The 14324-nt window shown below is 54.3% G+C and overlaps 1 protein-coding gene across 3 annotated transcripts in view; it reads left to right on the forward strand.

The window, feature by feature from the left end:
• Window positions 1-14324, forward strand: part of TMEM63B (transmembrane protein 63B) — a 95299-nt gene that overhangs the window by 76244 nt on the left and 4731 nt on the right. For all 3 annotated transcript variants that reach the window (XM_045009129.1, XM_045009131.1, XM_045009130.1), the window contains 15 exons: window positions 325-376; window positions 756-864; window positions 1449-1519; window positions 2402-2482; window positions 3488-3611; window positions 4099-4232; window positions 4421-4558; window positions 4918-5071; window positions 6118-6224; window positions 7617-7703; window positions 9570-9635; window positions 10147-10309; window positions 10814-10919; window positions 13483-13650; window positions 13883-13998. In XM_045009129.1, the coding sequence (XP_044865064.1) occupies window positions 325-376; window positions 756-864; window positions 1449-1519; window positions 2402-2482; window positions 3488-3611; window positions 4099-4232; window positions 4421-4558; window positions 4918-5071; window positions 6118-6224; window positions 7617-7703; window positions 9570-9635; window positions 10147-10309; window positions 10814-10919; window positions 13483-13650; window positions 13883-13998 (1676 nt within the window). The remainder of the gene's footprint in view (window positions 1-324; window positions 377-755; window positions 865-1448; window positions 1520-2401; window positions 2483-3487; window positions 3612-4098; window positions 4233-4420; window positions 4559-4917; window positions 5072-6117; window positions 6225-7616; window positions 7704-9569; window positions 9636-10146; window positions 10310-10813; window positions 10920-13482; window positions 13651-13882; window positions 13999-14324) is intronic.

Raw genomic sequence — 14324 nt, forward strand, 5'->3', positions numbered from 1 at the left:
CCCTGGCCCTACAGTAGCAGCTGGGAGCGCCTGCTGGCAGGGAGGTGGTTGTGGGGGGAGGGGGTGGCTTTACTCTCGGTGGGGAGAGGAGTTCTGCTGAGCCCTCACCCCCTTGCAACTCAGCCAGGAAAACTGGAGCTCAGAAACTTAACCTTTGACCCTTTAGCATTTCACGGGGATTGCAGGGTGACTCTATTTTCAGAGGCATTGCAGGGATGACTTCCAAAGCAGCCCTGCCCTGCCCCATGTCTCCCCAGCCCAGGCACCCGAAACCACAACCCTCTGGATTGAATTAAAGGTGTCTGTCTGTCTCTCTCTCCACAGAGAACAACCCCTACAGCTTTGGGAGAACGACGATCGCTAACCTGAATTCTGGGTACGTCGAGGAGGGGGCGGAGGGGGCCCTTGGAGTGTGTCAGGTGGAGCCACAGGGGGGAGCTGCCCCAGGAAGGCCTGGGAGGCTGTCCCAGCTCGTTCACTCTGCAGAGCCAGCTCCCAGCCACTGTCTCCAGAACAAAAACCCCGGGGCAGCCTCTGGGATGCCACCACTGAGCCCTGCGCTGGGTAGCAGCCTTTCAGCATGCATGCACTATGCCAGCCAGTTGGACTGTCCCCAGGTGCAGTGCCCTTGGCTGGCAGCCTGGCCCTGGAGGGAGCGGGGTAGCCCACGTTGGCTGACTGGCCAGGCACAAGATGGGGGTGGGTTCACTGCACCGACGGGTGGCGTCAGCTGAGTGATGTTTCTCTGGTGACAGAAATAACCTGCTGTGGTTGCACACGTCCTTTGCCTTCCTGTACCTGTTGCTGACGGTGTACAGCATGCGTCGGCACACCTCCAAGATGCGCTACAAAGAGGATGACCTGGTAAGGCTGGCGTGGCCTCCCACCAGGATTCTCTGCTCTTCCAGCCTCCCTCTCTCTGCCACCCCAGCCATGCCTCCCTGTTCATGCTGGGAGTGACTCCCCATGCAGGGTTCTTGCCCACACCTCACCCCTGATACAACTGTAACAGTCCCAGGGTCTCCAGGGCCCCCACTGGGTGAGTTGAGCTGCAGCAGCGAGTATGCAATCTCCTGTCCCTTCCCACTAGGCACTGCCTCTGCTAGGTAGGTTCTAGGTTCCCCCACTGAAACCCACCTCGCCGCCTACAGTTAATGCCCCCACCCCATCTCTGCTCAGGCAGCTGTTGTAGAACTGTCTCGCCAGGACAGAACCTGGGCTGGAGCAAATGTTGGCCATGTGTCGGGTTGCCCCCATGCCAGCCAGTGGGGGATGGGAGACAATCTGGTAAATGTGGAATCCTGGGCACTGCCTTGAAAAAGTGAGCCACTCACCTGACGACATCCCTGATGTGGCTTCACCCCTTGGTCACAGCCTGGTGTCCTGTGCTGCCCTAGTTTGGGTTCCCATACTGCCCTCCCCTTCCCTGGCCCCTTTGTCTCTTCCAGGTGAAGCGAACTCTGTTCATTAACGGGATCTCAAAATATGCTGAGTCGGAGAAGATCAAGAAGCATTTTGAGTGAGTCTGTGCATGCATGCTGGGTCCCATCTTGAGCTACTATTTTTCCTCTGCAGAAAATTTCAACTTTTTGGCAAACAATTAAAAACTATAAAAATTTAATAAATTTTTTAAAAAGTATTGTCACCGCACTGTTTCATGGGAGTTGTAGTTCAAGTGCCTCGTGCCTACACTCTATTATGTGGGCTCGACTACGTCTCCCATGATGCACCAAGTGCCACAATGCATCGTGAGTGATGTAGTCCAACAGGGGAGCCTGGTTCGTAGAGGAGATTGTGGACATAAGGCACCAAAACGACAACTCCCATGGCGGCATTTCTGAATTGAGTGTTTTTGGTTTTCAGATGTTTTGGGTTTTTGTCAAAAAATCAATATAGAAAGCAGCCCTAGTCCCAGCCCTCAGGGGAGAGGGAATGCTGAACCCTTCAGTGCCAACTCTGTCCCTGCAGAGATCCCTCTGGACACAACCAAGCCAAGGGATGTCAGGGGAGACGATGGAGTGGGGGGCGGTGGCTGAGGTACACCCAGACCCTCTCCAACAGTAAAGGACTCCCCCCACCACCACCTATTTTTAGAAGCCCCACAATGAGACCCTGGTTCTTCTAAGGGCAAAGGACTGAAGAGGAGCCCAAGAGCACTGCTTTACAAGCAGGCACTCTCCTCCCGCCCCTCATTCCCCCATAAGAGCAGAGTGCATGGGCGATTTCCCCCCACCAACCCAGCACAGCTTTAGCAGAATTCCCTGATGGTTGGGACTAGGCCTGAGAATGGAGTCTGGGTTCCCACCCACCCCCAGCAATCCCACCGGCTGCTGGAGGATTTGTTTGAGGTGCTGCTTTCCACCTCATCGCTAATGAGCCTGGAATTGTTTCCTGTCCACAGGGAGGCGTATTCGAACTGCACTGTGCTGGAGGCACGGCCCTGCTACAACGTGGCCAGGCTGATGTTTCTTGATACAGAGAGGTAAAGTCGGGGGCGGGTATGGATGGGGGGCCCCCAACAGGCCTAGACCAGGAGTGTTGCAGAGAGCACATGGGATGCATCTGGTGTGAGAGGGTGAGACTCCGCAACAGGAGGGTTACAGAGAACAGGTCTGGGGTGGTCTCGGGCTAGTCCTTACCTAAGCCCTGTCTGCACCACTAAACAGCAAAGGAATTGGGGACTGTTTGACTCAAGTGATAGACTCTGCTTGAGGGGCCCAGGGCTGCGATAGCTGAGGGGCTGCAGGTCAGGGGTGAGGGGCACTGGCAGAGTTGTGTGTGGGGAGCCCAGGGCTGGGATAGCTGGGGGGCTGCAGGTCAGGGCAAGGGGGGTATGGGCAGAACTGTGTGTGGGGAGCCCAGGACTTTGAGGAGACATTAAGCATTGGTATTGGGGGCATGGCAGAGTGGGGTAGGGAAGGGCTGAATTACCTGGGCTGCTCTGGGGTTATCAGTCTGCTTGTATGGCCCCCACCACAACCACAGTGTCTGATCCGTATAGATCATAACGGATTTGACTCTCAGCCCCCCTGTGAGGCCGGGAAGGATCAGAACTGAGGCCCGGGGCAGTGACTTGCTGTAGTCACGCAGTGAGCCTGGGATTGTCCCATGCCCCAGCGTGGTGCCTTAAGTGTCCGTGACATCATTAGTGATGTAACCCCACCTTTGGACTGTGCAGCTGTGCCGGCGAGGGGGGACAGTTAGTTACACACTCCTAGGGGCCCTGGTTATTCACCCTGGTGTAATGAAATCCCAGCAGCCTCTGCTTCAGCCAAGTGGGAACCTTCTTAAAAAAATACATATACGAGATTCACATACGCAGAGAGAACCCCTGCCCCCCACGCTCATGTCTGATCCATCCCCCAGGCCCCCAGCACCCTCCCTGCATTCTCACATGCTCTCCCTGATTGTTACCCCTGTGGTAGTCACAGCAGGGGGAAGGGCCTGTCTGAGCCTCTGCTTCCCCTCCCGCCGCCTCCTCTTGCAGGAAAAAAGCAGAACGTGGGAAAATCTATTTCACCAACCTGAAGACCAAGGAGAACGCCTCGTCGATGATCAACCCCAAGCCCTGTGGCCACCTGTGCTGCTGTGTCATCAAGGGCTGTGAGGAGGTGCGGGGGCAGGGGGTGGAAGGGCACTAGGCAGTAGCATGAGTGGCTTGGGGGTGCTGGGAGACTGCCCCCATGCTGCTCCCAGCCCCCACATAGAGGAGGGCTCGGCCCCCAAATCCTGGCTTACCAGCATGTTGCTGTCCCCTTGTCTGCCCTTAGCATCTCCGGGGCCCTCCAAGGAGAGGAAGCTCATTTTCCTCCATTGTTGTTACTGCCCCTGCTGCTCCTTGCTAAACAGCCCCCTATCCCAGCTCCCACCCGTTTGCCTCATTAACTCTGATTCTTGCAATCCTAATACCAAGTGGAGTTGATGCACCAAGCGGTTGGTCCGGATTAGCCCGGTTGTGCCCCCCGCCGCTGGCCATAGCACACGGGGAGGAGCGGTGTCACCATGCCCTCTGGGGGCGTGCCCGGCCTGGGGCCCGAGAGGGCAGCAGCCTGGTGGGGTTGCATGGCTCTCGGCTCTGATCCGCCTCCGTGTGTCCAGGTGGAGGCCATCGAGTATTACACCAAGCTGGAGGAGAAGCTGAAGGATGACTACAAGAGGGAGAAGGAGAAGGTGAACGAGAAGCCTCTGGGGATGGCCTTCGTCACCTTCCACAACGAGACCATTACAGCCATGTGAGCGCAAGGGGCCCGCCATGGGACTAGGGAGGGGACGGGCGGGAGAGTCACTGTCATTTGCAGGCAGGCGTGTGAGCACCTAGAAACAATGCCCAGGGTCCCCTCCCGATAGCCTGGGGCTCAGCCTCCCTGATCTCCCCCTCTGGGGAGGCCTCACTCTCTCTCCCTCTTCCTGTTGCTTCCAGAATCCTCAAAGACTTCAACGTGTGCAAGTGCCAGGGGTGCGTGTGCCGCGGGGAGCCCCGGGCCTCCTCCTGCAGCGAGTCCCTCCATATCTCCAACTGGACCGTCACCTACGCCCCCGACCCACAGAACATTTACTGGTGAGCAGGCCGCGCAGCAGGGCTAGGGAGGCACGGACAGCCTGGTAAAGGCCTAAGTCCAGGAGTGCCCTTGGCAGCTGGAGGGCTCAGAAGAGGGAGCATCCCCATTGACAGGCCCAGAGAGCTGGCTGGAGGGGTTAGCTTCCTCTGAAACATCTGGGTGTAGGGTCACAGCTTGGCTGGACCATGGGTCTGACTCAGAATGGAGAGCAGTGGGATCTGGGTGGCTCTAAAGGGGGTTCAAGCCCTTGAAGAGTTAATGTCCTGGGCTCTGCCCAGCACAGACTAATGTCTCTGGCTCCCCTCTGCCTCCCCCATGATCCTCTCCTGACTGGCTTCTGCACCCTGTCTCCCCCCAGGGAACACCTCTCCATCCGGGGTTTCATCTGGTGGATTCGCTGCCTGGTTATCAACGTCGTCCTCTTCCTCCTCCTCTTCTTCCTAACCACTCCCGCCATCATCATCACCACCATGGATAAGTTCAACGTCACCAAGCCCGTGGAGTACCTGAATGTAAGACCTGCCAGGGGGACGGGTGCAGGAATGAGGAGCCCTCCCCTTCCTCCTGTCCCATCCTGTGGCACAGAATGGAACAGCCCTGGGGAGGTGGGGGTGGGTCACGAATGTGCACTGGTCCCTCCACCTCACCTATCCAGATGGGCTAGGCCTGGCCCCATCAGGCTGAGCAAGGTCCCTACGGGTCTCAAGTGCTCCTGTGTGGGATGGGGAGGGCCTTGTCTACATCACTGCAGTGTGGGCACTGCTCTGTTACGTGAGGGCAGAAAGCAGCCAGACTCCCTGTCCCACCTCCTGAGCTGCGGCACCGCAGAGCCTGTTGGAGTAGAACGGAGCACATGTTGTTGGAGCCAGAGCATTGGAGGTGGCTGCATTTGCAGGGGAGACGTGAGCGGCCAAGGATTCTGCCTGGGACCCTACGAGAGGCCGTGAGAATCCCTCTCTTGTCAGAACCTGGGCAAACAGGCAATCCCCACTTTCCCCAGGGACTGCCGGGCTCTTCGGCTGGCAGCCAGCGCTCAGTTTTGCATGGATGGCAAGTGGGAGGAAATCCTGGCTTTCCCTACCATAACGGAGAGCAAGAAAACACTTGGCTGACGTGCCGAGGGACCAAAACGTTATGAGAGGAAAGGAAAACTACAGGGGATATAGTGATTGCATTAGGCTGCCTCTACACTTGGGAAAATCCCCAGCCCAACAATCGGAGTAGCTGCACCCTGGCAGATCCCTACATGGAGACAAATGAGTCCCAGAGCAGGGCCTGGGTTGGTGCCTCATTTCCCTGCCCTATACAACTCCCAGACTTTCGCTTCTCACCAGGGGATAAGGCAGAGGTGCTTCAGGTTCCCATCCAGGATTCCCAAGTTGAGGAAAGTGCCCCTATTGATACAGTCCCCAAAGGGGTAGAGTCATGCTCAGCTCTGCTGGCCGCTCTTGTCCTCTGCCACTGGTGATGCAGCAGGTTAGCCCGCTGCCCTCTCCGACGCGCCCTGCCTCTAGATTTGCATTGACTGCAGTGAACGGTGTGTTCTTTGCCTTCCCAGAATCCCATCATCACCCAGTTCTTCCCCACCCTGCTGTTGTGGTGCTTCTCTGCTCTGCTGCCAACCATTGTGTATTACTCTGCCTTCTTCGAAGCTCACTGGACCAGGTAAGGACAGCCAGCACCCGCTCTCAGCCTGAGCACTACTGCCAGCTGTGGGCGCTCAACACCTTGCACAAGAGCAGGCATCTTTGGCCTGCTTGTCCCATTCCTTCCACCTAAGATCCACCTGTAATTTCATTTCCTGGCGTAAACTGTAGGGGTGCTGTGCTTTGCAGCTGTTAATCAGATGCTGGACCCCACCTCAGAGGTGGCTGCACTTCAGTGAGTGGATGAACTGATTGCAATATGCACAGTCTGTTAAGCTCTGTGGGCTCCAGATGGCTGGCAGGCGTTGCGTGTGTATGTGTATGATTGTTACCATTATGTATTCGTGAGCCAAGATATTTGCTGTGTCGGACCCTGCTGCCCTGATCGCATGTTGTTAGGTCACATGGCTCAGCCTGTTTGAGCTGAGATTGCTGCAGTCCTGCAATCAGCGTCTCTAGTGGTCTGAGCATAGGGCTGGCAGCCTGGAAATCCAGAGTTCTAATCCCAGCCGGGTGTGACTTTGGGCAAGTCATATCCCTTCCCTGGGCCTCACTTTCCTCAACTGTGCAAATCGGAGAATGATCCCAGCCCCCACTGGAGATCTGTGATGGTGAGTTAGACCCGAGTCTACACTCGCAGGATGTGCCGGTAGTGCAGCGTTGGCTGGGGGTGATGGTTCTATACCAACAAAAGTGTGAAATAAGGTGAACCGGTATAAGCTATACGGACAAAAGCACGTTTTAGCCAGTATAAGATGTGTCTACCCTAGGGGAGAGCTTTACCATTACAACTACACCAGCAAATCTTTTCTGGCCTCAGTGACTGTCTGTAAAGCACCAGGCATGATGCTGTCTGCATCCACTCCTGTGCTGATTCAGGATGAGCCCCTGGAGGGTTGGGGGTGCTGGGGCTGAAGGGGATATACTAGGTGAGGGGAAGGATGACTCAGTGGTTAGAGTGCCTGCCTGGGGTTTAGGGGACCATGGTCAATTCCCTGCTCTGTTACAGATTTCCTGTGTGACCTTGGGCAAGTCTGTCCCCCTCTGGAGCCTGGGGATAACAGCACTGCCGAGGGTAAAGACATTACAGATTATGAGCCCTCAGATATGCCAGCAATCCCCCACTTATCTATGTGTTGTACTCGTTTGCCCTTCACATCTCCTGGCACCAAATTTTTCTTCTGTGTTTGTACAATGCCCAGCACAGCGAGGGGCTGGTCCTTGATGGGCTCCTAGGTGCTACCGCAATACACATAATTAACAATAATAATAGTCAAGTACAATGGACAGATCGGTACCAAAGGGGGCTAGAGGGTGCGTTGTAAGTACTTGAGATGGATCGCTAGACGGGTGTGATCACCCACCGGGGGGCTCCCGGTCCACTTGCTAATGGCCTCCCCTGTGCCCACAGGTCTGGAGAGAACAGGACTACCATGCACAAGTGCTACACCTTCCTCATCTTCATGGTCTTGCTGCTGCCTTCGCTGGGCCTGAGCAGGTGGGTGAGGAGGAAACGAAGGCAGGTCTGGAGACCCAGCGCCGCATGAAGCACTGGGCTGAGGATGCCCTTGGCCAAGTGCATTGTCCTGTATCACTGGGGAGACAGCCCTCACACCCATCTGGCTCTTCTCTATTTCCTTCCCTCTGCATGTAGGGAATTGTTCCCCTGGAGCGTGGGATGGTGGCAGTTGCCCGAGAGCGATGGGGTTGGCCCTTTTAGCTCAGTGGAAGCTGGGTAATCTCTCTCCGGTTGCACAGGGCTTAGATCCTGCTCAGCTGGCCCCTTACAACAAACCTATTAAATAAGCACATTTGTACGAAACCAGCCAATTCCCCATTTTAGCCAGGTGCGGGCAGGATGCAGCCAGCCTCCCCACGTGTTGCAATGAAGCGTCACCCTTTCAGCTTTTCTCCTGAACCCACTTCCCAAATCCTCATGCCAGTGTTCCATGGCAGCACTCACAAAGCCACCCCAATGGTGTCCCACCAGCTGTCTGCTGCTAGGACAGGTCCTCCGCGCTGGAGGCCTCAGAGCCCAGGCTGCACTGATGTGAAGAGGGAATGAGGGAGAGTGTAAAGTGCCCCAGGAGTATCTGAAAATACCTGATGCTGTATCTGAGTCTCCACTGATATCTGCTGAGTAGCTGTGTGACCCCAGGGGGCTCCCACTTGAGAAGGAGCCCATCAGTTAAAATAATCACACTTCTGACTGAGAATCTTTTACTGTCTCTGCAAATAAGCACATACAAGGTCATAGACTGCAAAATTTGGCCTAAACCTAATAGAATTAAAAGAGAGAACAAGGATTTTTTTTCTGCTTGTTTATTCTGTGTGTTTGAGGGCACGCTGGTTCAGGTCCTCAAAGGGATTAAGGCACCTAACTTCCACTGATGTTAGGATCTTGGCCTTTGGAGCTAGTCAGTTTCACTGTTTCCCTTGCATAGGCGGGGTTCACCTGTTGTTTGTTTGTGTGGCTCTTTCATCCAGCAGAGAGAGAAATGTTTTAAAAAACAAGAAAATTGTGATGCAGGGAGTGGGGCCTGAAACTACTTTAAATCCATTTTTTTTTAATTAATTAGACTTCAGGGTCATAGGACACAAGCCACTGATGTGTCAGGAGGCAGGAAGATCAGAGCTGCAGCCAGAGACAGCAAAACATTCCCACAGCTCTTGTTAGGGCACGTTCTATATGTTTTCTTCTCTCTCTCTCTCTCTGTGCGTGTGCGCGTGCGCTAAAAAGAGCTGTAGAAATTGTCTGCCATTCCCTACCATTCTGCTCTTCCAGTCTTGATATGAATCCTCAGACTGACAATATCACTGCGTCCTTATTTCATCTTTCATTTTTATATGTATAATATAATGTCAAATGTTTTAGTCATTTTTTATATTGGTTCAAGTGAGTGGAAACTACTTCCTATTTTAGTGCAGTTTTCCTTTAAAGCAAACATTTAAGGCCCCAGCATAATTCCCCCCCAGGGTCAGCAGAGAATTGCAGCAGATGTTGCTGTAACTCCCCTGCAGAATTGAGTGAGGAAGTACAGGTACAGTGATGCACATGAGCTGGATGGCAGAGACAGACAGCCCAGCACAGTCTGAGCCCTCTTTCCCAGTAGTTGCACCATATACTAAAGCTTTCCTCCTCTATACATACTGTCCTGAAGACTAGAAAGGGGAGGACGGCAGCACTCTCTCACATATACACGTCTGAGTGCATCCGTGTTCCAAGATTACTGTGTATTCGCAGCAGCTGTTGTTCCAGCTCCTGAGATGGGTCGTGACCACGTATGCATACAGCTTGTGCTCCTTGATCTCCAAACGTTTATATACTCACACTAGACTCTTTGTTTTTAATTGTTCTCCCTAGTCTGGATGTGTTTTTCCGCTGGCTGTTTGACAAAAAATTCCTGGCTGAGGCCGCAGTGCGATTTGAGTAAGTGGTATCTGAAACCAGGGTTTGGGGAAAGCCTGTCTTTGTAATTGTGACTCCTGCTGGGACTGGCGTTTGGGGGGAACTCACCCCACAGCCTGTGCTCCTGCCCTGTTCCATCCAGTACCTCCTGCTGAGAGCGCCTGGGACTGGCATAGCTGGGGAGTTCCCCACACCGCTAGTGCTCCTGCCCCGTTCCATCCAGTGCCTCCTGCTGGAAGAGGGGGCCTAAGCACTTGGGAGGTCTTCCAAAGCCAAAGCTGCTTCTAGAGATGTTGAGCTGGTTCTTCCTAGCCAGATTTATTTCTGGTGGGAAACGTGGTGAGACTGGCCTGTTAGTGGTAAAACACACCAGCTTCCTAGAAATTAGAATGTTAGGAGGAAGAGGCGGAACAGTGACTGTTGCATGGCAGTGCCAGCCCTGGCCAGCTTCCTCTCTGCCCATATGCCCTTCCATGTCTGTGGCTAGGTTAAGAAGCATTACTTGCCTGTTTTGCTCTCCTCCCCCCTCCAGGTGCGTCTTCCTGCCTGATAACGGGGCCTTTTTTGTGAACTACGTCATCGCCTCCGCCTTCATCGGGAACGCCATGGACCTACTGCGCATCCCCGGCCTGCTCATGTACATGATCCGCCTCTGCCTGGCCCGCTCAGCCGCTGAGCGGAGGAACGTCAAGCGGGTACGTAGTGGAGCCGACCCCATCTCCCCTAGCAGATCCTGGGCACGTTCGCTGCCGCGCTCGGAGACCTGCCCCGAGCACCCGATGCACGTCAGGCCCGTGATGAACAAACTGGGTGTGTTCCTGTAGTTGTAGATTTGTGCAAGTGTGCACCTGTGAGTCTGTACCTGTGCAAGCAGCACATCCAGACACATGCTCACGCATAGGTGTACGTTGACTAGTGTTTAAGGAAACAGCTTGCTAGCAGGTAGATCAGAAAGATCAGAGCTGCAGCCAGAGAGCCTGGGAAGAGCGGGGGATTCCCACAGCTCTCCTTAAGGCAACTCCATGCGGTGCTGCCATGTGTGCGCTCACAGACAGGCCCATCCGCAGAGAGCCTGAACAGACTGTTGCACACGGACAGAGCAGTACACGCGCTCCTGTGCATACACACATGCTTCCCACTACCGGGGCACTGGGCAGCTCTGTGCGCCATACTGATTTGCTCTCTGCTTCCTCCCACAGCACCAAGCGTATGAGTTCCAGTTTGGAGCCGCCTATGCCTGGATGATGTGCGTCTTCACCGTGGTCATGACCTACAGCATCACCTGCCCCATCATCGTCCCCTTTGGTAGGTGGCCCGGCGCCCCTCTGCCTTGCTGCGCATGGAAGGGCTTGCAGCCAAAGGCAGGAGGGAGATGGTGTCTTTCATTGCCTCCAGTGGGGGAGCCCCATCTGCAGGGTGGGATTGGAGGCATTACCCTGGTTAGGGTAAAAAAGTTGGGAAACTGAGTCACGAGTCCACCCGATTTAGGCTTAATCAATTTTCACCTTTGTTTGTACAATTTCAGACAGTTATTGTCACATACTGTCAACATACATTTATGCCAGACAATTAATAACAGACAAGACAGAATTGGTAAATGGGCCCAAGTTACCACATTGTGGGGCACTGGGAAATCCTGCCACCTTCCATGGTAGTCATTGCCTTCTCTGATCCCTCGGAGGGGTCCTTCAGTTCCCTCCTTTAGTTTCTGCCGTGGTGTTTCTCCAGTGTGGGCCCATGTTCTCTTAGGTCTTTCATACATTTCTACATTACAGATCACTTCAATCTTTATTCAGTCGGCTTTTAACACATTAGCTCTTTGGGTTTGGGATAACCCATACGTTACTTCTGCACAGGCTTTAATTACCCAGCTTCAGCATTTTTCCTGTTCGGTTTTGCCATTTCTGGTCATGTCATTTTATGGCATCCTGCCCTGGGTCTTCCCATGAAGACATTTTTTTGTTGTCACAGGTTTCTCTCTTTTTACCTCAAAACTTCCAGCACAATACGTACCTTTGTTCTGTCAGCAGTAACATCGTTTTAAGCAGATCAGCAATTCTATGAAAAAGAAGAATTGGCAAAACCACACTTATGCCACCAAGGTCTTGGCCTAAGTGTTACCTCATCTGTGCTCATTCGCTGTCCAGAGTTACAAATCCTTAACCTAGAACTAGCGACGCGTTTAATGTGACCAGTTAGCCATCCTGCATACTTGCATTTCATTGTTATAAGTCAGTAGATGTTATCCCTTAATCTGTTTGGGGAGGGGAGTTTGGAAAGCAGGGCTATGATTCTTTAATGGCACAATTTCTTATCTTCTTTAACTGGGGTTTACATTCGAAGCCCAGTTTTGTTTGTGAACCATTACAAAGAACCGTCATTAGAAATGTCCCTCTGAATACATTTTGAGGGATGTCTTAGATTTAGGGCCTTGATATTTAGTTGTTGATGGCACCCCCACAGCCCTACTGTGGCCTGGTTTCAGTCACCTGGGTCCGGTATTTGAGTGTGTGTGTGAATGAGACCCTTCAGAGAGCCAGTCTGTACATAGACTCACAATGGCTCTCGCACCTCCTTGGTGCCCAGCATTCCCAGTGAAGAGACAAGTGAGTTACCAGCTGGAAACTCCACCCACATGCCTGCTGCTGTTTCTCACCTGGCCATGTATTGCACAGACCAGGTAAGCGAGATGATCCCCCTGCTCCTTACCAGGAGGCTCTCTGCTCCCCCCATTCCAGGGGATGGCTGCCCCTGGTAACTGCAGTGAGCACATCTGCCAGGCTGGGCAGTGAGCTGTAGATTTCCCAGCTGGAAGAGAAAGGGCCTAACAGCTGTTTCTGCTCTGTCTCTTGCCCAAAGACCCCTTTTGTCCCAAAAGAACGCTTTCCCAACTGGCAGTATGTCCCCCCTGCTGCCCTGGCAGCAGTCCCTGCGGAGTGACAAGTGCATGTTGGGGGTGGGGAGCGAACAGACCTATTGCCCAGTCCAGCTGATGCTGGAGTCCCTGAACCACTCTGTTTGCTGGCAGATCATAGTCTCCGGAAGAGGGTGGAGAGCAGTGATCTAGCTACATATTGCTCCACGCTTGGCTGGTTGAGAAGCTTCTCTGTCCAATATTATCATGGGCCTTGTCTTCTGGTCTCTGAAACCTCTTCTTGGTGAGGCCATGTTTGCAGAGCTCATGCCTAGAAGGGTGTGCCAGGCCAGAGGTTCTCAACCAAGCAAGTGTGTCCCTCTCGACACTTGCTGCAGTGGTCAGTGCTAATGCCCTGCCTGATGCCGGTGTTCCAGGAGGTTGAATATTTGGTGTGGCACTCGATGCTTTGCCATACATAGGGGGCACCGGCTTCTGCTGGCACTAAGGGGCACAAATAATGACATGTACAACAAGTACATGTGTCACTGTGGGTGCTCAGCTGCCTGGCACAGCAGCTCAGCCTGGCGGAGAGGGGACTGGGAGTGTGAAATAGGATGGAAATAGATCACGCTGGGAAGTCCTCCCTTAGCCCTGTTGAATGAATCCTTTCCTTTATGGAAAGTGTGGCTCTGCGTGGAGTGAAACTCCCCCCATCACTCTGACCCCTCTGTTCAGCGGTGGGGTGGACACTGGAGAAGGGCCTTCCCAGTAGGCGTGGTAGGGAGAATTATGAGGCTTCATGTGAGTATTGGCTAACTCACTCCAGCGTCCCAGCACCTTGAGTTCAGAATCGTCTCCCTAAAGTCCACCCTGAGCAGCCTCGCGGAGAGAGCATGCTGGCACCTGTGAGCCGTTCCCTGATCTCCCACTATCCCCTGCTGCTGATCCTGGAGCCCAGTGGCCACCTCGCTGCTCTCGCTCACTCTCTCTCTCTCTCTCTCTCTCTCTCAGGGCTGATGTACATGCTACTCAAGCACCTGGTTGACAGGTACAACCTGTACTACGCTTACCTGCCAGCCAAGCTGGACAAGAAGATCCATTCGGGGGCCGTGAACCAGGTGGTGGCAGCCCCCATTCTCTGCCTCTTCTGGCTCCTCTTCTTCTCCACCATGCGCACAGGTAAGCCTGGGGCGAGGGGAGGGAGCTAACGGGGCGAGTGGCGGGTGCCGAATTGTAAACACGTACTCAGCCTGGCTGAGGAGTGCTGGGCTCCCCGTCCCCCCAGCACCGCGTGCTGGCTGTCCCCCCTGGGTATGGGGCAAAGGGCCAGAGGCCCCTGGGGGTGGTGAAGCCAGCGGAGCTGCATGCTGGGTGTGCGACTGCCCTGACTGTGACCCTTTGCCTTGCCCAGGGTTCCTGGCCCCCACCTCCATGTTCACCTTTGTGGTTCTCGTGATCACCATTGTGATCTGTCTGTGTCACGTCTGCTTCGGACACTTCAAATACCTCAGTGCTCACAACTACAAGGTGAGGCCCCAGGAGGCACTGGGGGTGGGGAGTGTCCGGTTGGAGGGAACCGTGGCTGAGGTGATGAGGGGTTACCTCAAGTTGGGCTGGTAGGGAAGCTCCTCACAGGGCCTTTCCCCTTCATTATGGGCTCCCTTGTCTAATACCTCCTGCCTCCCCACTCACATGCAGGTGGGTGTCGTTGGGACAGGGCTCTTCCTCCATCTCAGGGCCACCGCCACTGGTCTCGTGGGCGGCAGGAAAGCTTAGTGGGAGGCACACCCCCTTGCCAGGCCCCATCTTTGGCCCATGAGCCTGTTCCCTCTCCAGCTTCCTGGAAAAGGAGC

This window comes from Mauremys mutica, chromosome 3 (genome assembly GCF_020497125.1).
Source record: "Mauremys mutica isolate MM-2020 ecotype Southern chromosome 3, ASM2049712v1, whole genome shotgun sequence".
Lineage (NCBI taxonomy): Eukaryota > Metazoa > Chordata > Testudines > Geoemydidae > Mauremys > Mauremys mutica.